A 26,586-nucleotide genomic window follows, 5' to 3' on the forward strand; every position below is an offset into this window, starting at 1 on the left:
TCGCTTGGAAAACTGACTGACAGGTTGGTCACACTTGTCAAACAGTGTTTGACAAGTGTGACCAACTTTTTACTATAGATGCTGCCTATGCAGCATCAATAGTAAAAGATAGAATGTTTAAAAATAATTAAAAAAAAGAAAAAGGTTATACTCACCCTGCAGACAGCCGATCTCCTCAGCGGCGTCTATTCCTATGGATGGTGTGTGTGTGCAGGACCTTCGATGACGTGAGCGGTCGCGTGAGCGGTCGCAGGACCGCGGCGTCATCGCAGGTCCTTCACACAGACCATCTATAGGAACAGAAGCGGCAGCATGCACCGCTGAGAGGCGGGAAGACACCGGGGCCATCAGAGGGTAAGTATATGACTTTTTTATTTTAATTCTTTTTTTTTTTTACTAATTATATGGTGCCCAGTCCGTGGAGGAGAGTCTCCTCTCCACCACCCTGGGTACCAACCGCACATAATCTGCTTACTTCCCGCATGGTGTGCACAGCCCCATGCGGAAAGTAAGCAGATCAATGCACTCCTAGGTGTGCGGAATCCCCGCAATTCCGCATTTTTAATGAACATGTTGCTTTTTTTTCCGCAATGCGATTTTTTCGCGGGAAAAAAAGCAACATTTGCACTAGAAATGCGGAATACACTGTAATTAATAGGAGGCATATGTAAGCATTTTTTTCGCGTTTTTATAGCGAAAAAACGCGGAAAAAAACGCGAAAAATACTGAACGCGTGCACATGGCCTTAATGACAGTGGCACTTGAATGGCCCACTTGCCAATAAGCCCATCCATAAATTATATAGCGTTAACAAAATATAACATTATTTATATCGTAAGTTAAAAGCAGAATAAAATATAAGAATCAAAATGGCAGAATTGCAGATTTTTGGTGGCTTCACTCTCTACAAAAAAATGCAATAAACAGCCAACGAAGCATCATATATACTGCAAAATAGTATCAATAAAACCATGCAAATAAAGACCTTCCACAACCCATTTGACAGAAAAATAAAACAAAAAGTCTCAGAAAATGGCAACATGTTTTTTAACCAAGTCCTAACTTTCTTTGACTACTAAAAAACTACAGAAGTTTGGAACTGCCAGAATTGTTCTGACTTGAATCATATTGTTGTGCCATTTTTACTGCACTGTGAAAGCCATAAAAACAAAAGCCAAAAAACATCTGCGGAATTGAGAGGTTTTTTGTTTTTTTTTCACCATTTTGCAGCACTTGGAATTTTTCCTGTTTTTCAGGGTATTATATAGTAAAGTGCATAGAGTCATTCAAGACTACAACTCAGCTCACAAAAAAAACCAAGCCCTCATAGGGCAAAGACAGAAAAGCACCCAGTCATGAAGGGGTTAGCAGGCATTTGAAAAGGAATGGCCAAACCTCCTTTGGAATAGCCCTATAAATCAACCAGCAACCCCGATAAGTGGCAAGTGGATTTTCTGTGCAATGTCCTGAAACTTATGTAATCTCCTTATGCCTAGGCTACCATCTTCATCACTTAAAGGGAATCTATCAGCAGGTTTTCGCTCTCTAATCGGAGAACAGTATGAGGTAGGGGTAGAGACTCTGATTCGAGTGATGTGCCATTTACTGAACTGCTCGATGTAGTTTTGATAAAATCCCTGTTTTCTCTGCTGTAGATGTAGCAGTGCTCAGAATGCTGAGCTGTGTGTAACCCCGCCAACACCCCTGTCAGGTTTCTGTGTACACTGTATATTGTCAGCAAGCTGCTGGTTATTTTGGGAGCGGGGCTACACAGATTAGTCTGACTGCAAGTGACACCTAGTCCAGCAGTGATAATTTCCTGATGTTAAAACATTAATTGTATTGAAACTACAACAAGCTGTGAGCAATTGACATCCCTGGATTCAGGCTCTCTGCCCCTACGGTCTTCTGCTTGACAGAGCAAAGTGTCTCCTGTCTTGGCATGAGACTACAGCGATCGCTATACGTTTGATGAATAAACAGAACAGGCAAGTTGTGCATTAAAATACCTTTGTCAGGAGCTGTTCAATTTCAACGGCCATGGTCTCAAACATATGATCCTGATTTGAGCCATTTAGGAGTGGAGTCGTATCAGAACTGTGGATTTAAAAAAAAAAAAAATACAAAAGCAAATAAAATCACATTTTCACCCATAAATTAATAATAATTTTCAGAAAGGCTGAGACAAATAAAACAACATTGTGAGAGTGATTTGTGAGTTTTTAACTGGTGTAAAAAACTTTGAAAACTTGTAAAATGTTTGCACAATGTCGTTGTGCAAAAATGTTGTGACTTTTGGGGTTTTTTGACGTTTAAAGCAACACCGCAGAGGTGGAGAGAATCCAGGAAAGGATGGAGCGCGGCTATGCCTACCCATTAAACTGAGCAAATATGCCTGCATTCTTTTGTTTTGTTTTTTTACACAAGCCACCAAAATCGTTGTGTGCCTGTTAATGTATTTGGCGCATCATACTCCAGTGAGCGCCTTAATCGGCCCTTTAACTATGAAAGGGGATCCATTTACATTTCATCCTATCACACTGTCTGACTGACTGACCTCCGAAGATGACGGGGAAAAAACGGTCGGGCATTGAAAACACATTTAAGTTCATGTCTATGGGGAAGTTGGGAATGATAGTTGTTGAACTGACTAACCAGGGCTGTGGAGTCGGTAAGCCAAACCTCAGACTCCTCAATTTCCATGACATGGACTCCAACTCTGCCAAAATGGTCTCCGACTCCACAACCCTGTGACTAACCTACGAATGTGCACAGGATATCTCCCCATTCAAGGCCAGCTTAAATACTATAGGCTCTGTGTGGTCAAGCCAGGAAAGCTTTTCAAGCGTTTAAGACATACAGTAATATAGGAACAGGCTTTTTGCAAAGCAATAGCATCAGGAATTTTGTGAAAATTGCCAGTAAGTGATAGTCCTGAATGAAATAAAATTAAAAAAAATTACATTATGCTAAATAAACTTATGAATAAATAACCGGTAAATGATGTCATAGTGTATATAGGGAATTGATAAGCCTTAGACTGATTCATTTAAAATGCAGGTTAATGCAAGTAATGTTAATAACCTGTGGAATTCCGGGAGCTCTTCCATGCTCAGAGTAAATATTCCAAAATAAGCAGCAAAGTTCATTCAGATTTTGTCTTACAGACATGACATGTCAGAATTGATTTTATGTATATAGTGGTCAGCAATGAACAGTGGGAGAAGAGAAAAAAAATGAATGCAAATAATGAAAAGCCAAATCACGTCTCCTCCTAGTACTGGCAGCTGTAAAAAAACAAAACAAAACAAAAAAACAGGGATTTTTGTGTACTCACCGTAAAATCCTTTTCTCCGAGCCACTCACTGGGGTACACAGGACCGTGGGTGTATGCTGCTGCCACTAGGAGGCTGACACTAAGTAGATACAAAAAAGAGTTAGCTCCTCCTCTGCAGTATATACCACCCACTGGCTCCAGACAGAACCAGTTTAGTGACCAAGCAGTAGGAGAGTAGAATCCTCAAGAATAGGTACAACATGCAGGTACAACCTGTTAAATTAGAAAGCAATAAAATTCATCAGGCCAACAGGGTGGGTGCTGTGTCCCCCAAGGTGTGGCTCGGAGAAAAGGATTTTATGGTGAGTACACAAAAATCCCTGTTTTTCCTTCGCCACATTGGGGGACACAGGACCGTGGGACGTCCCAAAGCAGTCCCTGGGTGGGAAATAACATCATAACAGAATAAACTCCCGGCATCCGCTGTCTAAAGACGCGCTACCACTGCCTGCAAAATCCATCTACCCAGGCCCGCATCTGCTGGTGCCTGAGTATGGACATTGTAATGCTTTGAGAGAACGTGCAGGCTAGCCCAGGTCACCACCTTACAGACCACAGATGCTTGATGCTGAATGGCCCTTGAAGCACCTACCGACCGAGTGGAGTGTGCCTTGATAACGGCTGGAATAGGCTTGCCGCTGTACGCGTTAAGCTTCTTGAATAGACGACCGAAACCATCTGGCTACTGTCGACTAAGAAGCGGTCGATCCCTTCCGGTGCCCCTCCGGGAGAATGAACAGGGCGTACGTCTGGTGAAAAGGCGCCGTCCTAGACACGTACCTAGTGAGAGCTCTTACAAAGAACTTAAGAGTGAAAAGATTTCTCCACACGGTGCACTGATGCTGGGCAAAACGAGGGTAGGACAATCTCCTCATTAAGGAGAACAACGACACCACTTTAGGAAGGAAGGACGGAGATGGCCTGAGGACCACCTTGTTTCTGTGAAAAGACAGAAAAGGAGCTCGGCAGGAGGGAGCAGCTAGCTCCGAGGCCCTTCTGATTGACGTTACTGCGACTAGGAAGGCAACCTTCCATAAGAGATAGGAGAGAAGGAGACAACCCTGTAACAGTTCGAAGGTAGATTCCTATAGGAAACCTAGGACCAAGTTAAGGCCCCAGGCGTCTAAGGGCGTTCTGTAGGGAGGTACCACATGAGAGACTCCCAGAAGAAAATTCTCTCTCACGGCTTGGAAGAGACTTTACACTGAAACAATACGGACAAGGAAGACCTGCCCTTTGAGGGAGCTCGGTGCTAGGCCCAAGTCCAGACCAGACGGAAGGCTTTGAAAAAATGAAATGGAGGAAAAAAAAAAAAAACAGATCGACCTCAGCCTCTACATCAATCAAATAAGGCTTTCAGGTCCGGTGATAGATGCGTACCGACACCTGCTTCTGAGCATTAACCATGGTGGAAACTACCTCATGGGAGAAGCCAGCTACAGGTAGAACCCAGGATTCAATGGCCAAGGGGCCCCGAGTTATGGTGGTCAAATGGGCCTTGGAAAGGCAGGTCCGCTCGATCTGGTAGACGCCAAGGGACGTCTGTGACTAGTTGCACTCATTTTGCGTACCAAAATTACCACGGAGGGACGAGCGCTTCAACCCGATGGTTGTCGGGTCCCAGGATCGGGCCACAAACACGAGCATCTTGGCATTCAACCAGGACGCTATTAGGTCCACGGCCGGAGTCCTCTAGTGAAGACAGGCCAACTGGAAAATCTCCAGATGGAGGGACCACAGTCCCGAGACCAGGCTTTGACGGCTGAGGAAGTCCGCAGCCCAGTTTTCTATACTCGGGAGTAAACAGTCGTGCGAGTGTTTCCTATTGGCCCAGCGAAGGGTATGTGCCACCTCGCGCATTGCCGCTTTGCTGCGAATGCACCATCTGTAAGCCATGGCTGTGGCAATGTCTGATTGAATTCGGATGGGACAGCCTGTCAGGAGTCGATGGAACAGCCGCAGGAACAGGCGGATCGCTCGGATCTCCAGGACATCGATGGGAAGACTCATGAGGAGACCAATTCCCCTGGGTAGAGAAATGACAAGGGAGAAGATGCTGCTGTCATATGCGTCCAGAAGCGCATGTTGCCCCTCATACCATGGCAGATGGGACTAAGAGATGGTTGGCAAAGTGCTCGGGGCCCCTTCTTGAAGGGCTAGCAAGACGATCAAGCCGAAGGGCAAGGCTGAGATGAAAATGTTCTTCAAGAATGCGCAAGCACAGGAACCCTTGGAGAGGGGAGACTCCATCTTCAAAGGCCGTACTCTGATAAAATTGTTCAGATGCTTTAGGTCCAGGATGGCCCTGGCTGTAGCACCGTGTTTTCGGACGCCAAACAGATTCAAATAGAAACCCCTGAAGTTGTCGTTTCCCGGAACCGGGGTAATGACCCCGTCTTGCGGAAGTGACTCGGGATGGGAAATGCTGGTCCTGAATCGAGACAAAGGAATCTCTGGTGGGGAGGAAAAAATCGGGATATATAGGTAAGCATCTTGGATGTCGATGAATGCCAAAAAACACTCCTTCCATAGAAGTGAAGTGAAACGCAGAGATTCTATGTGAAAATGACGACCATTGACAAACTTGTTGAGAAGTTTGAGGTCTTGAAAACAACGGATAGGAGATAGGAGTAGGCTACCGCCCACCCTGCCGGTGACGACGCCAGGAGTCAGAGGCAGAAAATCTCTTGAGACCTAGATCCCGACTGTTTAGGGCGAGATTACCATTGTCGACTAGATCTGTATGAGACTACAGAACCTCTGTCCATGTGCGGGGAGCGCCCAGACCCAGGAGAGGTAGTGGTGGTGGATCAACCCGGGATGGAGCAAAGGGATCGGAAATGGAATGGTTGATGTCTCCGAAAGGGACACCTAAGCCTCTGCTGGGGAAGAAATATACTCTTTCCTCCCGTGGCATCAGAAAAAAGCTGATCCATCTTCTCTCCAAATAGGCAACCGCTCTGGAAAGGCCGAGGATATAAAGTGCTTCCACACTCTGAGCGTAATGCTCTGCCGATCGTGACTGCATTCGCTGTCGATCGAGTAGAACAACCAGCTGCGTCCAAGATGCGTGTACCGGGTTATCTCTAGCCTAAGAAATTTGAGCGGCAAGATGTACTGCTTCAGAGGGGCTAATTGCCGCTCTGAATGGATTTTACCAGGGTATCTGCCCAGAAGACTATCGCCTTAGTGATGCTGCGGCGGATGGAGGACAGAGGGCCGAGCCGGACGCCTCAAATAACAGAACGAGCCAGATGTTCTATCTGATGGGCTGTGAGATTTTTAAAAGATGGCCCAACCGGTACAGATAATAGGACCTTGGATGCTAGGCGAGACACTGGCGGGTCTGCAACAGGGAATTCAGCCCAGTCCTTCTCGGCACAGGAAAAAAAGGATATTTCGCTTCAAGAGACTTTTGTCCTGTGAAGTGTTTTTCCAATCGCTCCCTGTAACGATTGAGTGTGGCCGTAAATTGAGGGTGGACTGCAAAGGACTAATTGGGGCGTTTAGTCCTGTTAAAGGACACGGCTTGATCTGGAACGGAATGAGATTTCACTTCAATGTTTAATGTCAGATTGACCACCTCAATCAGCACATCCGCCATTTTTACGGAACGCTTCACGAATTTGCGAGTCCTCCTTGCGCAGGGGCCATGCTAATCCTCCGTATCGTTACAATTATAGTATATGTGCTGCCGAAGCGAGCACCTGGAACTGGCGAATCCAAGTCGCCGTCCGATTCGTACTCAGAATCGAGGTCGTTACTGACTCCTGGAGAGGGAGAGCAAGAAGCAGAACTTGTGGACAAGAATGCACGAGAATGCTCTGGGGACGTGCTGCGGATCCTTTTCCTAGACACCTGTAGGGCTCTAGAGTGCTCTCGGCCCCTGCTGACTGACTGCTCCCGTATGGGAGAGGATCCATTTATGCAGACCTGCGTCTACTCCGATCCCGGGAGGGATCATGGAGGGACTCAATCGCTTTGGCCAGAGAAGCCAAGGATTGTGACAGTGACGAAGCCCACTCAGTGGGACTAGGTACACCGGGATCAGCGGCGGCGGCGGGCTTCTGGGGGTCCTTTGGGGTCACAGCTGATCGTGTGTCCCCTGCTGTAAGTTGGGACATTGTACCCTTCTAAGTGTACCCTTTAAAAATGTAGGGAATTCTTCAGTGAAAAGGGTTACAGCAGGGAGGAGGAGGGTGGTCTAACGCAGCGCTCCCTTACCCAGATCCTGTGTCCCCAGGTCCTTCTGCGTGGCACTGTAGCTGCTGAGCCTCCCCAGAGTGTGCTGACGCTGCGGCTGAGATGGTCCCAACAAATTGCCTCAGAGACCACTGCCGGAAGTGTCCGGAGGGTCCGTGGGAGGAAGGGAGATCCGCCAAGATTAGAAGAGGCGCTTCTCGTCCCGTACGAGAAGCGCAAAAGTGGGCGGAGCCGCTGGGAAGCGTCATAGCGGGGCGGAGTTACAGAATGCGGCCTAGCAGAGAACCGGAAGGGCCAAGGAGCGCCGCCGTCGCCAGGAGTAGCAACCCTCTATCCAGCGCCACCACAGACCGCCTGCCCAGAGCCCTCCAGCCCCGGCACTTACCTGCAGAAGCTGCCGGGTGGCAGATAAGCCAGCGATTTGCGGCGGGTACATGTCCTCCTGCCACCACTGCTGGTCTTGGACGGTGCAGGGAAAAAGGAATCATGCTCGATTGACCATCCCTTTAATGGGGAGGTGGAGAGGGACCGCCCGCCTCCTTGTACCATCCGCTTTAACAGTGGTGGTGCAGTGGGGGCTGCTCAGACGCCACGAGGTGGGCCTCTGTACATCCAAAGGGTTAATCCCCTAGGATGGGACAGGGCTATTGTCCGGCATTGGGCCTGGCTGTGGAAGAGGGTACGTGGAGGCGATATTCCATGTGCTCGTCCGTAAGATGTGGGGGGATCGGTGCCCTTGATGGGACCCGTTGCCCCGGAAAAAAAAAAAAAAAAAAAAAATCAGCCCAGGCGTGGCATCCCACGTCACAGGAGAGGATACGGAGAGGCGACACTCTCCGTGCTCGCCTGTTGATGGTTCGAGGAGATCAAAACCTTGAAAGGAACAGTCGCCCCATTCGTCTGTAGTAAAAATCAGCAAAACGACGAAAAAAACTTTAGGTCTGAAGACCAGACCAGTGTGCCTCCCACGGACACTAAGCAAAAACTGGTTCTGTCTGTAGCCAGTGGGTGGTGTATACTGCAGAGGAGGAGCTAACTCTTTTTTGCATCCATTTAGTGTCCTCCTAGTGGCAGCATCATACACCCACGGTCCTGTGTCCCCCAATGAGGCGAAGGAGAAAAATCACAGAAGCTCAAAAATATCAGCTGTGTAAATGTTGCCACTAGTGTAAATGTTGCAAGTATTGGATTAAAGGGCTATTTCCATCTACAAGATCCTATCCCAATATGTAGTAGGTGTCGTCAAAATAATAATAATAATAAATATGATGTAGTATAGTTCTTCTGATTTGCTATGTCGCTTACCCCATGTGCAGGGTATTGCAGTAGCTTAGGTATCGCTCTGCGCACATCTGAGCAAGAGCGAGCTGCCAAATTTCATGGTCATTCTTACAGCCACCATTCACAATGCTGTGAGCGATGACCTTAGCTGCTCCGTGCACCACCTCTATGACTGAAAGCTCCCAAGACAAAATTTTCTGCTGGCTATGTTTTCAGTAAGGTGGCCGTATAGAAATGTAACACTATTAAACGCCTTTTTAGATGCAGACTAACGATCAGATCTAATTTGATGCAGGTGTTAGTTTTTGGAATGAAAATTTACAGGGCGATTCCATAATTTTTCCCTCATAATTGAGTGACTTCATAATTTTTACCCTATGCTTGGTACTGACTACCACATTTTTTGTTCTTGATTTCTTTTAGTGTTTCTTAAAGCCAGAAAGTTGCCATTTGAAATTACTTTGTTTTTGTGCCATGTGTGTAATCTGCTTTTTTTTTACAAAATTAAACAACTGAATAAACATCCTCCAAAACTGGTGATTACATAATTTTTGCCAGGGGTTGTAGATCACAGACTGAACAAGGGTCAACAGTGTGATGCAGCAGCAAAACAGGCAAACACAGTTCTAGGATGTATTAAGAGAAGCATAGTGTCTAGATCACGTGAAGTAATTATTACCCTCTACTCCTTTTACAGGCCGCATCTGGAATACTGTGTCCAGTTCTGGGCACAACATTTTAACAAAAAGACACTGAAAAACTGGAGCAAGTTCAGAGAAGAGCTACGAGGATGGTGAGCGGACTGCAAAGTATGTCCTACGAGGAGTGATTAAAGGATCTGGGAATGTTTAGCTTGCAATAAAGAAGGCTAAGAGGAGACATAATAGCAGTCTACAAATATCTGAAATGATGTCACAGTGTAGTAGAGGGATCATACTTATTCTCATTTGCACATGGAAACACGAGAAGCAATGGAATGAAACTGAAAGGGAGAAGATATAGATTAGATATTAGAAAAAACTTTCTGAGAGTGAGGGTGATCAATAAGGGGAACAGGCTGCCACGAGAGGTGGTGAGTTCTCCGTCACTGGAAGTCTTCAAACAGAGGCTGGACAGACATCTGTCTGAGATAGTTTACTGAATCCTGCATTGAGCAGGGGGTTGGAAACGATGACCCTTGAGGTCCCTTCCAACTCTAACTCTATGGTTCTATGACAGTTCTTGGAACATTTTCTAGGACTTTTTTCAACTATTCAGATCAACAATAATCTTTATTTTTATATAGCTCTAACATATTCCACAGCGCTTTACAATTTGAACACATTACCATCAATGTCCCGGATGGGGCTCTCAATCTAAATTCCCTATCACTATGTCTTTGGAATATGGGAAGAAACCAGAGTACCCAGAGGAAACCCACGCAAACACGGGGAGAACATACAAACTCCTTGCAGATGTTGTCATTGGTGGGATTTGAACCCAGGACTCCAGCGCTGCAAGGCTTTATTATTGTAGTTTCCTCGCAGTTATTACAAAGGTTCAGAAAACAACCTGTGATGAGAATTACCCATTAAAATTTTAACATGAACGTAAACAGTAATAGGAAAAATTGACCCAAAGAACAGAAAAACAAATTCATTAATAAAAAAAATCAGGTAGTACCTATACCTGTCGCGTCTTCCCTCTCTCGAGTTACTATGGGAGTAGCTTGTACACAGTTTGCTAAAGGAAACTAATTTGAGATCTAGTTCATTTTCCAGTTGTCTGGCCTGCTTCCTCAGATCTGTGAATTGAAAAAAGTACACAAAGTTACGTCACATACAAAAACTTCTGTTCCTTTTATTTTTTTTTTTAATCCGGCATACGGTTTCAGGGATAGATTTTTATTTAGCGCTACTTTTTATGGTGTTCACAAAAGGATGTGTCTCACAGCACCATTAACCCCTTCACCCCAAAGCCTGTTTTCACCTAAGTGACAGGGCCAATTTTTACAATTCTGACCACTGTCACTTTATGAGGTCATAACTCTGAAACGCTTCAACGGATCCTGGTGATTCTGACACTGTTTTCTCGTGACATATTGTACTTCATGATAGTGGTAAAACTTCTTCGATATGACTTGCATTTATTTGTGGAAAAAAACAAAAATTTGTCGGAAATTATGAAAATTTAGCAATTTTTAAACTCTTAGTTTTTATGACCTTAAATTAGAGAGTTATATCACATAATATAGTTAATAAACAACATTTCCCACATGTCTGCTTTACATCAGCACAATTTTGGAAACATAATTTTTTTTTGTTAGGACGTTATAAGGGTTAAAAGTTGACCAGCGATTTCTCGTTTTTGCAACAAAATTTGCAAAACCATTTTTTTACGGACCACCTCACACTTGAAGTGACTTTGAGGGGTCTATATGACAGAAAATGCCCAAAAGTGACACCATTCTAAAAACTGCACCCCTCAAGGTACTCAAAACCACATTCAAAAAGTTTATTAACCCTTCAGGTGCTTCACAGGAATTTTTTGAATGTTTAAAAAAATTGAACATTTAACTTTTTTTTCACAAAATTTTTACTTCAGGTCCAATTTGTTTCATTTTACCAAGGGTAACAGGAGAAATTGGACCACAAAAGTCGTTGTACAATTTGTCCTGAGTACGCCGATACCCCATATGTGGGGGTAAACCACTGTTTGGGCACATGGCAGAGCTCGGAAGGGAAGGAGCGCCATTTGACATTTCAATGCAAGATTTGCTGGAATTGAGATCGGAGCCCATGTCACGATTGGAGAGCCCCTGATGTGCCTAAACAGTGGAAACCCCCACAAGTGACACCATTTTGGAAAGTAGACCCCCTAAGGAACTAATCTAGATGTGTGATGAGCACTTTGAACCTCCAAGTGCTTCACAGAAGTTTATAATGTAGAGCCGTAAAAAAAATTTTTTTATTAATTTTCACAAAAAATGATCTTTTTGCCCCAAATTTTTTATTTTCCCAAGGGTAAAAGGATAAATTGGACCCCAAAAGTTGTTGTGCAATTTGTCCTGAGTACGTCGATACTTCATATATGGGGATAAACCACTGTTTGAGCGCATGGCAGAGCTCAGAAGGGAAGGAGTGCCATTTGACTTTTCAATGCAAAATTGGCTGGAATTGAGATCGGACGCCATGTCGCATTTGGAGAGCCCCTGACGTGCCTTAACAGTGGAAACCCCCCACAAGTGACCCCATTTTGGAAAGAAGACCCCCTAAGGAACTTATCTAGATGTGTGGTGAGCACTTTTAACCCCCAATTGTTTCACTAAAGTTTAGAATGTAGCATTGTGAAAATTAAAAAATCATTATTTCTTTCCACAAAATGATGTTTTAGCCCGCAATTTTTTTTTTCCCAAGGGTAACAGGAGAAATTGGACCACAAATGTTATTGTCCAATTTGTCCTGAGTACGCTGATACCCCACATGTGGGGGGGAACCACCGTTTGAGTGCATGGCAGAGCTCGGAAGGGAAGGAGCACCGTTTGAAATGCAGACTTAGATGGATTGGTCTGCAGGCGTCATGTTGCATTTGCAGAGCCCCTGATGTACCTAAACAGTAGAAACCCCCCACAAGTGACCCCATATTGGAAACTAGACCCCCCAAGGAACTTATCTAGATGTGTTGTGAGAGCTTTGAACCAACAAGTGTTTCACTACAGTTTATAACGCAGAGCCGTGAAAATAAAAAAAATCTTTTTCCACAAAAATGATATTTTATCCCCTATGTTTTTATTTTCCCAAGGGTAACAGGACAAATTGGACCCCAAAAGTTGTTGTCCAACTTGTCCTGAGAACGCTGATACCCCATATGTTGGGGGGAACCACTGTTTGGGTGCACGGCAGAGCTCGAAAGGGAAGGAGCGCCATTTGAAATGCAGACTTAGATGGATTGGTCTGCAGGCGTCATGTTGCATTTGCAGAGCCCCTGATGTACCTAAACAGTAGAAACCCCCCACAAGTGACCCCATATTGGAAACTAGACCCCCAAAGGAACTTATCTAGATGTGTTGTGAGAGCTTTGAACCAACAAGTGTTTCACTACAGTTTATAACGCAGAGCTGTGAAAATAAAAAATATTTTTTTTTCCACGAAAATGATATTTTATCCCCTATGTTTTTATTTTCCCAAGGGTAACAGGACAAATTGGACCCCAAAAGTTGTTGTCCAACTTGTCCTGAGAACACTGATACCCCATATGTTGGGGGGAACCACTGTTTGGGCACACAGGAGAACTCGGAAGGGAAGAAGCCCTGTTTTACTTTTTCAAAGCAGAATTGGCTGGAATTGAGATCGGACGCCATGTCGCGTTTGGAGAGCCCCTGATGTGCCTAAACAGTGGAAACCCCCAATTATAACTGAAACCCTAACCCCAACCCTAACCCTAGCCCTAGCCCTAACCCTAGCCCTAACCCTAGCCCTAACGGGAAAATGGAAATAAATACATTTTTTTACATTTTATTATTTTCCCCTAACTAAGGGGGTGATGAAGGGGGGTTTGATTTACTTTTTATAGCGTTTTTTTGGCGGATTTTTATGATTGGCAGCTGTCACACACTAAAAGACGCTTTTTATTGCAAAAAATAGTTTTTGCATCACCACATTTTGAGAGCTATAATTTATCCATATTTTGGCCCACAGAGTCATATGAGGTCTTGTTTTTTGCGGGACGAGTTGACGTTTTTATTGGTAACATTTTCGGGCAGATGACATTTTTTGATCGCTTTTTATTCCGATTTTTGGGAGGCGGAATGAACAAAAACCAGCAATTCCTGAATTTCTTTTAGGGGGGGCGTTTATACCGTTCCACGTGTGGTAAAATGGATAAAGCAGTTTTATTCTTCGGGTCAGTACGATTACAGCGATACCTCATTTATGTAATTTTTTTTATGTTTTGGCGCTTTTACACAATAAAAACTATTTTATATAAAAAAATAATTGTTTTTGCATCGCATTATTCTGAGAGCTATAACTTTTTTATTTTTCTGCTGATGATGCTGTATAGCGGCTTTTTTTTTGCGGGACAAGATGACGTTTTCAGCGGTACCATGGTCATTTATATCCGTCGTTTTGATCGCGTGTTACTCCACTTTTTGTTCGCCTGTATGATAATAAAGCGTTGTTTTTTGCCTTTTTTTTTTTTTTGCGGTGTTCACTGAAGGGGTTAACTAGTGGGATAGTTTTATAGAGCGGGTCGTTACGGACGCAGCGATACCAAATATGTGTACATTTATTGTTTTTTTTTTTTTTTACATAAATAAATGGATTTATTGGGAAATGTTTTTTTTTTTTAAATTTGGGGTTTTTTTTTTATTTTTTTTACACATTCTATTTTTTTTTTTTTTTTTTTACTTTCTAACATTGTCCCAGGGTGGGACATCTCTGTATTAGATCAGATCGTTGATCTGACACTGTGCATAGCACACTGTCAGATCAACGATCTGACAGGCAGCTTAGCTGGCTTCCAGCGCCTGCTCTCAGCAGGCGCCGGCTAGCCAGGTCACTTCATGACCCGGAAGGAGTCCGGCGGCCATCTTGGATCCGGGGACTCCTTCCGGGTCACCGGAGCAACGCGATCTCATTGCGTTGCTCCGGTGGGAGAGCGCAGGGAGCCCCCATCCCTGCGCGATCCCCCTCTATGCCGCTGTCACTACTGACAGCGGCATCAGAGGGGTTAAATGCCCGCGATCGGCGATAGCGCCGATCGTGGGCATTGCTGCGGGGTGTCAGCTGTCATATACAGCTGACCCCCGCACCCGATCACCGCGGCGCTCAGCGCGAGACCGCGGTGATCGGTGCGCCGTACTAGTACTGCTGCTGGCACTAATGCAGTGCCGGCAGCGCAGTACTAGTACGGCGCATGTCGCGAAGGGGTTAAGCAGAGCAGAACTAAAGACATGCTCCATTGTAGACACACTAAAAATTAGCACTAAATAAAAAAGGCCCATATCTCCGGATTCATACGGCAGATGTGCACAAAAAAATATGGTAAAATAAATTGGAAAGCTCAAAAGAGCAGCAAGAATAAAATATTTGCACACAGGTTGTATACACAGAGAATTTCCTGAGCAAAAAAAAAAAAAAAATCGGCTGTGAATTACAATAGCAGCATTGTGGATTACAATTTTTTTTAAACAAGATTTTGAAGTAAATATGCAGTGTTAATTGAAGAGCACTGCAGATATAAGATCCACAGATTGCCAATTTATGTGGCAGATTTCTCTTTTGCAGTGATCCGAGTGACATGTGTTGCAAAACTGCAGCATTTCTGCAATTAAATCAGTAGCATTTTACCCCAATGGAAACCTACACTTTTTCAGACACACAAGTTGTTTTTTTTTTAAATCAGATCCAGGTCGTCAATACACCAACTAACTGTCCAATAACTTTACATTTTTGTTCTATTTTTTTTGAAAGTTTTACAGTATAAAATACACTGAAATGACACAATATTTCAATGCTTAAACCCTCCAAACCTATACATATAAGATAACAATAGGCCAATTTCTAGCATTTCATGGCTTGGTTTCTCAGTTATTTGCACAAGAACTTGTTCTGAAAGATCTCGAGTATCCTGTACGCTTTCTCCATCATCAGTGCAATCAGAAGAAAAGCCACCATAGACAGTTTCCAGATGAACAACCTCAAATATTGGATATCTCAGAGCAGAAATCATCATTTAACCAAAGGAAAAATTTGCTGCAGAAAGCAGGATCCAGTGGAGAAGTGAGGCCACTCATGGTCATCTGTGTGGCCTCAGGTCACGCTCATAGGAGGACACAGGTCACTATTACATGGCAGAAAGTCCTGCCATTGGAACAAGACTTCAAAAAGCAATGTACTCACTGGTGGTAGGGGGAACAGAAAACAATCTGGTATATAATTGTGCTGACGTTACTCTGTTCTGTAAGACTGATGGCCTACACATAGGATAGGCCTTCAATATCACATATTTTGGGGTCTAAAGATCTCCAACATTGGTTCAAAATCTACCAAACCTCCGATTTCAGCAAGACCAGATGACCATTTGATGAGTATGGATACATCCCAACTCTTAAAGGTTGCCCTCCTGCTTGCTTCTGGTGGATGATGCGACCCTGTATCATCCACACAGGCTCCCCGTCATTGCGCTCCTGCACAGGCATACTTATCTGTCCTGCTGAAGGCAAAGCAAAGTACTGCAGTGCGCAGGTTCCCACCGTGAAGCATGGAGGAGGAGGTGTGATGGTGTGGAGGTGCTTTGCTGGTGACACTGTTGGGGATTTATTCAAAATTGAAGGCATACTGAACCAGCATGGCTACCACAGCATCTTGCAACGGCATGCTATTCCATCCGGTTTGCGTTTAGTTGGACCATCATTTATTTTTCAACAGGACAATGACCCCAAACACACCTCCAGGCTGTGTAAGGGCTATTTGACCAAGAAGGAGAGTGATGGGGTGCTACGCCAGATGACCTGGCCTCCACAGTCACCAGACCTGAACCCAATCGAGATGGTTTGGGGTGAGCTGGACTACAGAGTGAAGGCAAAAGGGCCAACAAGTGCTAAGCATCTCTGGAAACTCCTTCAAGATTGTTGGAAGACCATTCAAAGTGACTACCTCTTGAAGCTCATCAAGAGAATGCCAAGAGTGTGCAAAGCAGTCATCAAAGCAAAAGGTGGCTACTTTGTAGAACCTAGAATAAGACATACGGTAATTTCAGTTGTTTCACACTTTTTTGTTAAGTATATAATTCCACGTGTTAATTCATAGTTTTGATGCCTTCAGTGTGAATGTACAATTTTCATAGTCATGAAAATACAGAAAAATCTTTAAATGAGAAGGTGTGTCCAAACTTGGTCTGTACTGTATATTGTAAAAAAAAACAATACTTTTTAGTATTTCATAATATAATTAATAAAATATCATGGCTTTAACTTTCAAGTTTGGGATCTCTTCATGTCCGATGGCCACTGTCATTGTGGACTATAATGTTGAATCACTCAACAGAACCCTGAACAAAGTACAGTTCCTATCTGACACACTGAGCAGGCAGAGATTCAATGGAAGCATAGACTAGTATTAGACATGTGCAGAGAATCAACATAACTAGTGAGACTGTTACACCTTGGGAAGGAATTAAGTGACCCCACAATATATTAGCGGATTTATTAGGCACAGGCAGCTTTTGCATCTGATTAGTAAATGTTTTTTTTTTTTTTTTTTTTTTTTAGACTTTAAGAAAACAGAAACCCCTTTCGATTTACACATACAGTGCAATCATTTCTAAACTTTTGTTAGTAAAGACAAGAGCTTGTAAATTCTTTAAAAATGCTGAGAAAAACAAAAATTCTGACTTCAGGTCATCAGGACGTACAGGTTAAGATGTTTTTGCTGCAAATCTAACATTTGTTAGATTTTGAAATGTTCTGAAAATATCCAGACAACTGCATCTTTACATTGCTGCACATGGGGTATTGTCCTTATATTGTATGCGACAAGTAAGGAGAAGGGTCCTGTGCAATCACAATATTGGGAGCATCCAATTCTGTAGTGGTCCATTTAGATGCCGATCTAGAGCAACTAATAAGCGACGTTGATCGGCGCTCTTTAACTGGTCTGTTTACACTTATTGATAAAAACCCATGGGAATTTATTCACGATCATTGTGTCCCCTTACAGCCTACGTTATAGTAACCCGATGTTTACCCTGGTTACCAGTGAAGACATCGCTGGATCGGTGTCACACACGCCGATCCAGCGATGTCTCCAGGGAGTCCAGCGACGAAATAAAGTTCTGGACTTTATTCAGCGACCAACGATCTCCCAGCAGGGGCCTGATCGTTGGTCGCTGTCACACATAACGATTTCATTAACGATATCGTTGCTACGTCACAAAAAGCAACGATATCGTTAACAATATCGTTATGTGTGAAGGTACCTTAACAGTTTTGGTTTTGTGATATAGTCTTATTTAGCAGAGACAGCAGCTCATTATAAAGGACAGTTTCACATGTTTGTGAAATACAGTCATGAAATGGAGCTAAGGTTAATATGTGTAGCGAATCATGAAGACCACATTGAAAGAACCTCCTATAGACATCAATGAAAATCGCATTTCAATATTTTTGGTTGTACAATTGTGAGACTATCTGCCACACAGAACAACGTCATTTATCCCTAGCCCAAAGTGTTTCCCTCTCGACACTATAAGACTGACTTACACTATACCTGCCGGGCATCAGCGCTGTCACTTTGAACAGGGTTTCTCATTCTTATGTAAATAAATCTTTAATTAAACAATATATTGATCTTGCCGTCAGTGAATAACTTTTCTGTTTACACCCAGAAGTTAAAAGCCTGTTCAAACCATGTCCCGTTCACCTAAGCTCATGACAAAAGACCGCTCAGAATAATCAACCAACATAGCTGAGTCAGCAAAACATGGTCAGGACAGGTCACCATGGAGCATGTAAGAAAGCATTTCATTCACAGGCAGAGATCTTAAAATAATGTGGACTTTAAACATATTTAATAAGCTTTATTTATATAGAAAAATGATAATTACTTACTGGTAATTTGATTTTCCAGAACGTGAGAGATGGCATCCGCCCCCAGGAACAGGAAACCTGCAGCAGAGATAAAAGAATGGGGCGGCACCTCTCTCCTCAGTTTGTTTCAGAGTATGGAAGATGACCACCTTGTTAGTACACACTCGTATATAATAGTCATTTGTATAGCTCATTATTAGTTTCTATCTATGTATATCTCCTTATATATAAACATACAAAACATTTTTTTTTTGTGCATCACACAACCATCACCAAAATAGGGCGGGAATTAATGCGGTGCTGTCATGGTTCTGGAAAATCAAATTACCAGTAAGCAATTATTTTTTCCCTTCACCATGACAGCACCGTACGTGAGAGGAAGAAATAGAAAGATTCCTAGGGTGGGACAACAGCAGATAGTACCTTTCTCCCGAAAGACAAGTTTGATAGACCTAAAGGTACCTTCACACTGAGCGACTTAACAACGATAACGATAGCGATCCGTGACGTTGCAGCGTCCTGGATAGCGATATCGTTGTGTTTGACACGCAGCAGCGATCTGGATCCTGCTGTGACATCGTTGGTCGGAGCAGAAAGGCCAGAACTTTATTTCGTCGCTGGATTTCCCGCAGACATCGCTGAATCGGTGTGTGTGACGCCGATTCAGCGATGTCTTCACTGGTAACCAGGGTAAACATCGGGTTACTAAGTGCAGGGCCGCGCTTAGTAACCCGATGTTTACCCTGGTTACCAGTGTAAATGTATAAAAAACAAACACTACATACTTACATTCCGGTGTCTGTCGCATCCCTCGGCGTTCTGCTTCCCTGCACTGTCAACGCCGGCCGGCCGTAAAGCAGATTACAGCGGTGACATCACCACTCTGCTTTACGGCTGGCGCTTAGACAGTGCAGGGAAGTTGACAGCGAGGGACGTGACAGACACCGGAATGTAAGTATGTAGTGTTTTTTTTTTACATTTACACTGGTAACCAGGGTAAACATTGGGTTACTAAGCGCGGCCCTGCGCTTAGTAACCCGATGTTTACCCTGGTTACCTGGGGACTTCGCATAGTTGGTCGCTGGAGAGCTGTCTGTGTGACAGCTCTCCAGCGACCACACAGCGACGCGACGCTGCAGCGATCGGCATCGTTGTCTAGATCGCTGCAACGTCGCTTAATGTGACGGTACCTTAAGTCTAGCCTATAATGTCGGAAGAAGGTGGATGGTGAAGACCATACTGCCGCTCTACAGATCTGTTCCACCGAAGCGTTTGCCCAGGATGTGGCAATAGCACGTGTGGAGTGAGCTGTAACACCCTGTGGAGGAACTTGGCCAGAAGAGGACTATGAAAGTGAAATAGCCGTACGCAACCACCGTGCAATAGTTGCCTTTGAGGCCTTTTTTCCCCTGTGTGTCCCCTGGAAGGCGACAAAAAGGGCTGGTGACTGACGCCAAGATTTTGTGGCTTCTATGTATTGAAGCAGGCAACGTCTGACATCGAGACAATGGAAGGTTTGTTCTCCCGGGGATTTCGGTTGAGGGCAAAATTATTTCCTGGTCTCTATGGAATTTTGAGTTGACCTTTGAAAGGAAGGCCGGTTTTAATAATCACTTTGTCATCCTGAAAGGTAGTGTAAGGGGGGTTAACCGAAATAGCTTGCAGCTCGCAGGTACGTCGGGCTGAAGTTAAGGCGACCAGGAGGACCATTTTCAGGGTTAAAGCTTTTATTGAAATGGAACCGAGAGGCTCAAAGGGGGAAACAGTTAGGGCATTTAAAACTAAATTTAGATCCCAGGGAGCCACCTTAGGTAATAATTTTGAGGGTCTGGATGTAAAAGAGGCTCGGAGGAACCTATAGACCCAAGGGTGGTCAGCAAGTTTTTGATCAAATAGCGCACCCAGGGCGGAGACTTGCACCTTTAAAGGTGCTAGTAAATAGCCCCCTTTCTAACCCTTTTTGAAGAAATTCAAGAATTTCTTTTACCGGGATTTCTTAGCTCGTCTCGGACAATTGTTGCCCCGAGAATTCCAGGAATTTCTGCCAGGTATTTTTCTGACGTGACCTTTTTCCTGCTGGCGAGCAACGTGGTCACCAAAGGATTTGAGAATCCTTTTGCTAATAGGAGCCCCCTCTCAAGTTCCATGCGGTGAGATGTAGCCTGTGTACTTGAGGGTGTTGTACTGGTCCCTGGTGTAGGAGATCCGGTGTATCCGGAAGGATCCACGGGTCCGAGATAGACATGCGTCTGAGCCACGTGAACCATGCCCTTTTGGGCCAAAAGGGCGCTATAAGGATTACTCGTGCCTTGTCTTCCCGAATTTTCTTGAGGACTGACTGTCAGGATTAACGGTATCGGGGGAAATGCGTATGCTAGATGAAAGTTCCATCGGTACAGAAACGCATCCACTCCCTCTGGGTGTTCTCTTGGGTTCAGAGAATAGAACTTCCTCACCTTCCGATTTTCTTTTGTGGCAAACAAGTCTACTTCTGGGACGCCCCAGCTGGCAGATTTTCCAAATATTTCTTGGTTCAGGGACCACTCCCCTTGATGTAATATGTGACAGCTTAAGAAATCGGCTACCTGATTCTCTGACCCTTTTAAGTATGTTCCTGTTAAGGAAAGAAGGTTGTTCTCGGCCCATATGAACAGCTCTTTGGCCTCTGCCATAAGGGATGCTGATCTTCTGCCCCTTTGTCGATTTATATAGGCTATCGTTGTGTTGTTGTCGGACAACACCACCACATGTCTTTCTCGTATCTTCTCCCCTATATGAAGTAGTGCTTGCCTCACCGCCGACAGTTCTTTTAGGTTGGAAGACGCTGCTCTCATTGAGGCCCTCCATTGACCCTGAAGGACTTGATCCTCGAAGTGTGCTCCCCCCCCCCCCCCCCATGGGCTCGCATCGGTAGTTAGGACTACTGAATTCTGTACGGACCAAGGCACTGCTTTGCTTAAGTTTTCCGTTTTCAGCCACCATTCTAGTGAGTCTTGAACTTTTGGAGATTGTAATTCTCGTGCGTGGCTTTGTGCCCACCGGGTCACTGGAATTGTTGCCGTTAGAATCCCTAAGAGCGGCATTGCTTCCCGTAGTGAAATGGCCCGTCGTAGTTGGAACAGTTGTATTTTCTGTTAAATAGCTTGAATTTTCCTCTATGGGAAGACACACTCCTGTTTGACTGAATCCAATAGGATCCTGAGGAATTCTTGAGTTTGAGTTGGGATTAGCCTTGATTTCTTTAGGTTTATAATCCAGCCCAATTTGGTCAGTATGTCCACCACTCTTGCGACTGCTTTTTCGCAATTTTCTCTGTTTGCCATTACTAGAAAATCGTCCAAATAGGGTACCAGCATTATGTCTTCTTTCCTGATGAAAGACGCTACTTCGGCAATAATTTTCGTAAATATACGGGGCGCTATAGCTACCCCGAAGGGAAGGCATTGATATTGTAGGTGGGTGGGAGTTTTGGCAATGTTTACCACTAATCTAAGATATTGTTGGTGTTGGCCAGCAATTGGCACATGGTAGTAAGCATCTGTTAGATCTATTACTGCCATGTAACAGTTTGGGTCGAGTACTTTTATTGCCGTTCTTAAGAGTCTCCATTTTGAAACTCTCCACTTGAATATAATGGTTTAGTGCCTTCAAGTTGAATATTGCCCTCAGCGAGTCGTCTGGTTTTGGCATTAGGAACAAGGTGCTGTAGAACCCTTTCCCTATCTCCTGGTGGGGTACTCTTATTAGAACCTCTTTTTGCATGAGGAGATGAACCTCTCTCTCGCGTGGCCTGATTTTTTCCGGCCACCCGGGTTATTATTATGCGATTTGCCGGGGGGCTGGAGAACTTGAACCTTAGACCCTCTGACAATAAGCTGGTTACCCATTGAGAAGCTGGTAGCGCTGCCCAGTGGTGGACAAACAATCGGAGTCTTCCCCCTACTGGGATTTTGGCGTCATTGGTGTTTGGGGTCAGACTTGGGGGGAGGCTTATTGAAAAGGAATCCCCTCTCTTTTCTGTCTTTCCAGGGTCTGCCCCGAACAGACCTGTCATCTGAGCGGTCGCCTCTATATCCGGATCCACGAAAGGACGAACGAGAGGTTTCCCATCGGCGCCTAAGAAAGAAAGGCGGTGGAAAACGTTTCTTCTTGTCTGATGCTTTCTCTAGGATCTCATCTAGGGCTTTTCCAAAAAGATATTGCCCTTCACAGGGTACTGCCCAGAGTTTGACTTTCGATTGGAAGTCAGCAGACAAATTTTTTAGCCACAATGCTCTACGTCCTGAATTGGATAAAGCACATGCACGTGCGGCACCTCTGACAGAATCAATCGAAGCATCTGCTAGGAATCTTGCAACGCCCTGTAGAGAGGGTAATGCTTCAAGTAGTTTCTCTCTCAGGCATTTGCTTTTAATCTGGTCACTTAGTTCCTCTAATCACTTGACCATGCACGTGCTGTGCAAGTGGCGGCAACCCCGAGTTTAAACGACCATGTCGCTGCCTCCCAAGCCGATTTTAGAAAGGCATCTGCTTTCTTGTCAAGGGGATCTCTTAGGGCTCCCATGTCCTCTAATGGTAATGCTACTCCTTTAGAGGTACTAGCAATGGCTGCATCCAATTTAGGAGCTTTTTCCCCCACTTTTCACAGACCTCTTCATCAAAGGGGTATTTGCACTTCAATGCCTGAGGGATAGATATCTTTTTATTGGGTTTCTTCCACTCTCTTTTGATTAAATTCATAATATTATCTTGGAAGGGAAAAAAATTACGCTGTTTCCCCTCCAAGTTGCTGAACATAGTGTCCTGAATTGATCGCGGCTCCCTGGGGGTTTCTACCCCCAAAGTTGCCCTAACAAGTTTGAGCAGTTTTCCGATATCTTCGGATTGGAAATAAGGTTGGCCATACTCCTCGTCCGAGGAGTCCAGGTCTGAGGCATCAGAAGGGGTTAATTCTCCCGGTTCTTCCCCTGAATCTATGTCAGACCCTGGTATACTTGCTGGGGGAGGGGGAGGCTCTTTAACAGTTGATTTGACTTCTTCCCTTATAATTGTTTTAATATTTTGCACCTTTTTATCAATGCAAGGCTGGCAGATTTTCTTGCTGTACAGTTTAGGGAGTAGTTCCTTGCATAGTGCACAGATCTTATTCTTCTGTTTGGAGGTGGCTTTCTTTCCCTAAAAAACACCGTGTACAGGACATCAGCATGTGTGATTCGCCTTACAAAGGCACTCACCCCTCCAGGACCCTGGGTACCCCAGTAGCTTGTGCCTCTTCACTCATTTTGGGTGCGAGCACTGTCTGTGTGTCAGGATCCGTCGCTGGCTCAGCTATTTTAGCAAGCAGTCCGCATGCCGTAATGGACCAGCGCTCCTCTGGGCTGCCCCTACTATATAGCAGGAGCAGTGTGTGCGCCTCTGGAACAACTTCCGCCTGGAAGCGTCCAGCACACCGGCTCCCTCGGCGTGTGACGTCACTCCCGTGCGACCGGAAGTTGTCACCTTACACTTCGGCGCCAGCGTCAGTGAAGGACACGCCCCTTTTTCCCTGGACCAGCCTCCTGCCCAGAGCGGACGCCGGGGAGTCCAGCGGGGGAAAGAGGCGCAGAACGCAGCAGCCCTTCACCCAGACAGCACCGTACGAGATGCCGCCGAGTTCGGCTGCCCCTCACCGCGGACCGCAGCCTCCGGACTGGCAATCATCAGAGGGAGATCCCTCCGGAGGTAAGAGCTCTGCCGCAGGCATCCACCTGCAGGAACAGGAAACCTAAACTGAGGAGAGAGGTGCCGCCCCATTCTTTTATCTCTGCTGCAGGTTTCCTGTTCCTGGGGGCGGATGCCATCTCTCACGTATGGTGCTGTCATGGTGAAGGGAAAATGAAACATGGTGGTGTGCTTCCCTGGTTGAATGCCACAAAATTAACTACTCACTGTATATGAGTCACATTTACTGAACCATGAATAACTATAATGTACTGTACATCCCATAATATCAGACAATGTTGTATATCCAGTTAAGAGCCGAGATCAGCAGAGAGCAAAGCTGGGCCCATTGAACCCTGTGTGAACTGCATGTATGGACCATACTCCATATAGACAGAGCAGGCACAGGCTGTGTTGTACAGCAGGCACTTAAGGCCACGGTTTCACTTTCAGTATCTGAGTGTTTTTTTAACTTCAGCATTTGTAAACCAAAACCAGGAGTGGAACAATCAGAGGAAAAGTATAATAGAAACACGTCATCACTTCTGTATTTATCACCCACTCATGGATTTGGCTTACAAATACTGAGGAAAAATACTGATCAAATACTGAACGTGTGCATGTGGCCTAAGTCTAAAAGCTGCAATCGGTGCTAGCACCAATTGCAGCAGTTTAACCCTTTAGATGCAGCTATCAATTGTAAAAGCAACATTATTAGAGGTTGGAACCAAGGTGCCTATTATGATGTCATGGCAAGCAGCGGCCCACTTAAGGAAGCACTCCCATGAAAATTTGTATCCTCTTAATATGTTGCATCATCAACAGCACTGTTTTTTACAATTGCTCATTTTGAGCTTATACCCAGCTAATTCTTCTTTTCTCTGCTCTATGTCTCTAGTCTTTTTTTCCCTGCAGAAATCATCCCCCTCTTCAACCCCTCACCCAGCTGTTCCCTCCTGCCATTTACTTTGCAGTGACTGATGAGTCATACAGGGAAAATTGACCTCCTGCTGTTTCTACTTAGAGCGTAGGGTGATTTTACATGTTTGGTGGCTACGTCAGGGCTTACGTCCAAAACTCCAGAAAAACGGGATTTGGATGTATGCGCCAAGGGGGCCATAGACTGTAATGGTGCCGACAGAGCGAACATGAGCACCTACTGGAGGAGGACGCCCAGACGTATTAGGCGTACACGCTCACCCTACCTTTCTCAGAACAGTATCGCAGTATTAAATGAAATAACACGTGTGGGTTCGCCAGGGGTGCAACTGTGCAAACTAATAAAATATATTATTTATCCCATAAGATAAATGCCAGGACAAAAACAAAACTAAATGGGAGAATTATGATTTGTGGTCATTTTCCCTCTTAATTTTTTTTTTTTTTTTTAAGAAATACAAATCAGCAAGTCGTTAGGATCCCAAAAAGGCCACAATAGGATCTAGAGCTCAAATCAAAAACATACAAGCCCTGATACAAGTCTATCGACAGAAGAATAAAAATAAATCGGAAGCAAAGATGAGCGGACTGGGACCCTGTGGGCCGAATCACCCCGACATTCCTGCAGCATTATTACAGGTGGTGCTGGTACAATGACATAGTCCTGGGCCTGGACATTAAGGGCTGTGGAGGGCAGACTCCAGGTTGTCATGGTAACAGTCAGGCCTCTATCTCACACGCTACACTGCTGTTATCACTTGTCTGGACGCCCCCACTGCTGTCCAGCCTCATTACAGCTCTGTGATAGGAAAGTCTTCCCTGCTGAGGTCTATTCCACTACACTGCAGGCTGAGATCACTGCTCCACAGGTAAAACCGCGCCAGCAGCAGCCTGCTCACAGTCCCCACACACACATTCTCCGGTACTGCCCGCCTCTACGATCCGTTTCTCACCTTCCCAGTAGTTACTGCTTCCCGCCGCCATCTTTGTTGTCCAACGTCACCCAGTCCGGCGAGTGACTGATAGAGGTGAGAGAAATTGGCTAGAAAGCCGCCCTGACGAGCCAAAGAGGTTCCCAGCCGGCGGCTGCGAGACAGCGACACCTGCTGCCAGGAGATGGAAACGCAGCTGTTTTGTTCCCAGGGTGATGGAGCAGTCTACTCTCCGGCCTGACAGTGTGGCGTTTTATCATTTCTGCTCCATGTGTCAGAGACCAGAGTAATAAGTTATTTTCTATGGTGGCACAGCAATCAGTTCTACCAGAAATGGCTTTTATTTATATAGCGCCAACATATTTCACAGCACTTTACACTATAGCAGGGATGTGGACAGACAATCTTTATGTATTTCCAGGCTTTATGTTATGTTACCTGTTTAAAGGGGTTTTCTTTTCCACATTTAGAAAACCAACTCCTCCGGCTGCAGTTTGTATTACACTAAACCAACCATGCTTTACTCACCCTCCCCAGGTCCAGCACCGAGTCTCCTGCTCCCGGTGTCAGTATTGTCTGCAGCGCTGACGTCACGTGGGTATTACTGCAGCCCATCGGTGACCGCA

General features: G+C 44.9%; 1 protein-coding gene and 1 non-coding gene across 4 annotated transcripts in view; both read right to left on the minus strand.

The window, feature by feature from the left end:
- Window positions 1-26,105, minus strand: part of GOSR1 (golgi SNAP receptor complex member 1) — a 132,883-nt gene extending 106,778 nt beyond the window's left edge. For 2 of the 3 annotated variants that reach the window (XM_069761153.1, XM_069761151.1), the window contains exons 1-3: window positions 25,982-26,105; window positions 10,484-10,604; window positions 2,010-2,097 (exon numbers count right to left, since the gene is read on the minus strand). In XM_069761153.1, the coding sequence (XP_069617254.1) occupies window positions 2,010-2,097; window positions 10,484-10,604; window positions 25,982-26,012 (240 nt within the window). In that variant the 5' untranslated portion in view covers window positions 26,013-26,105. The remainder of the gene's footprint in view (window positions 1-2,009; window positions 2,098-10,483; window positions 10,605-25,981) is intronic. The other variant, XM_069761152.1, reaches the window with a different exon arrangement.
- LOC138673226 (U6 spliceosomal RNA) lies at window positions 6,940-7,044 on the minus strand. Its single transcript, XR_011319886.1, has one exon. It is a non-coding gene; the product is annotated as a U6 spliceosomal RNA (small nuclear RNA).
- Window positions 26,106-26,586: the final 481 nt, after the last annotated feature.

Source organism: Ranitomeya imitator, chromosome 3 (assembly GCF_032444005.1).
Source record: "Ranitomeya imitator isolate aRanImi1 chromosome 3, aRanImi1.pri, whole genome shotgun sequence".
Taxonomy (NCBI): Eukaryota; Metazoa; Chordata; class Amphibia; order Anura; family Dendrobatidae; genus Ranitomeya; species Ranitomeya imitator.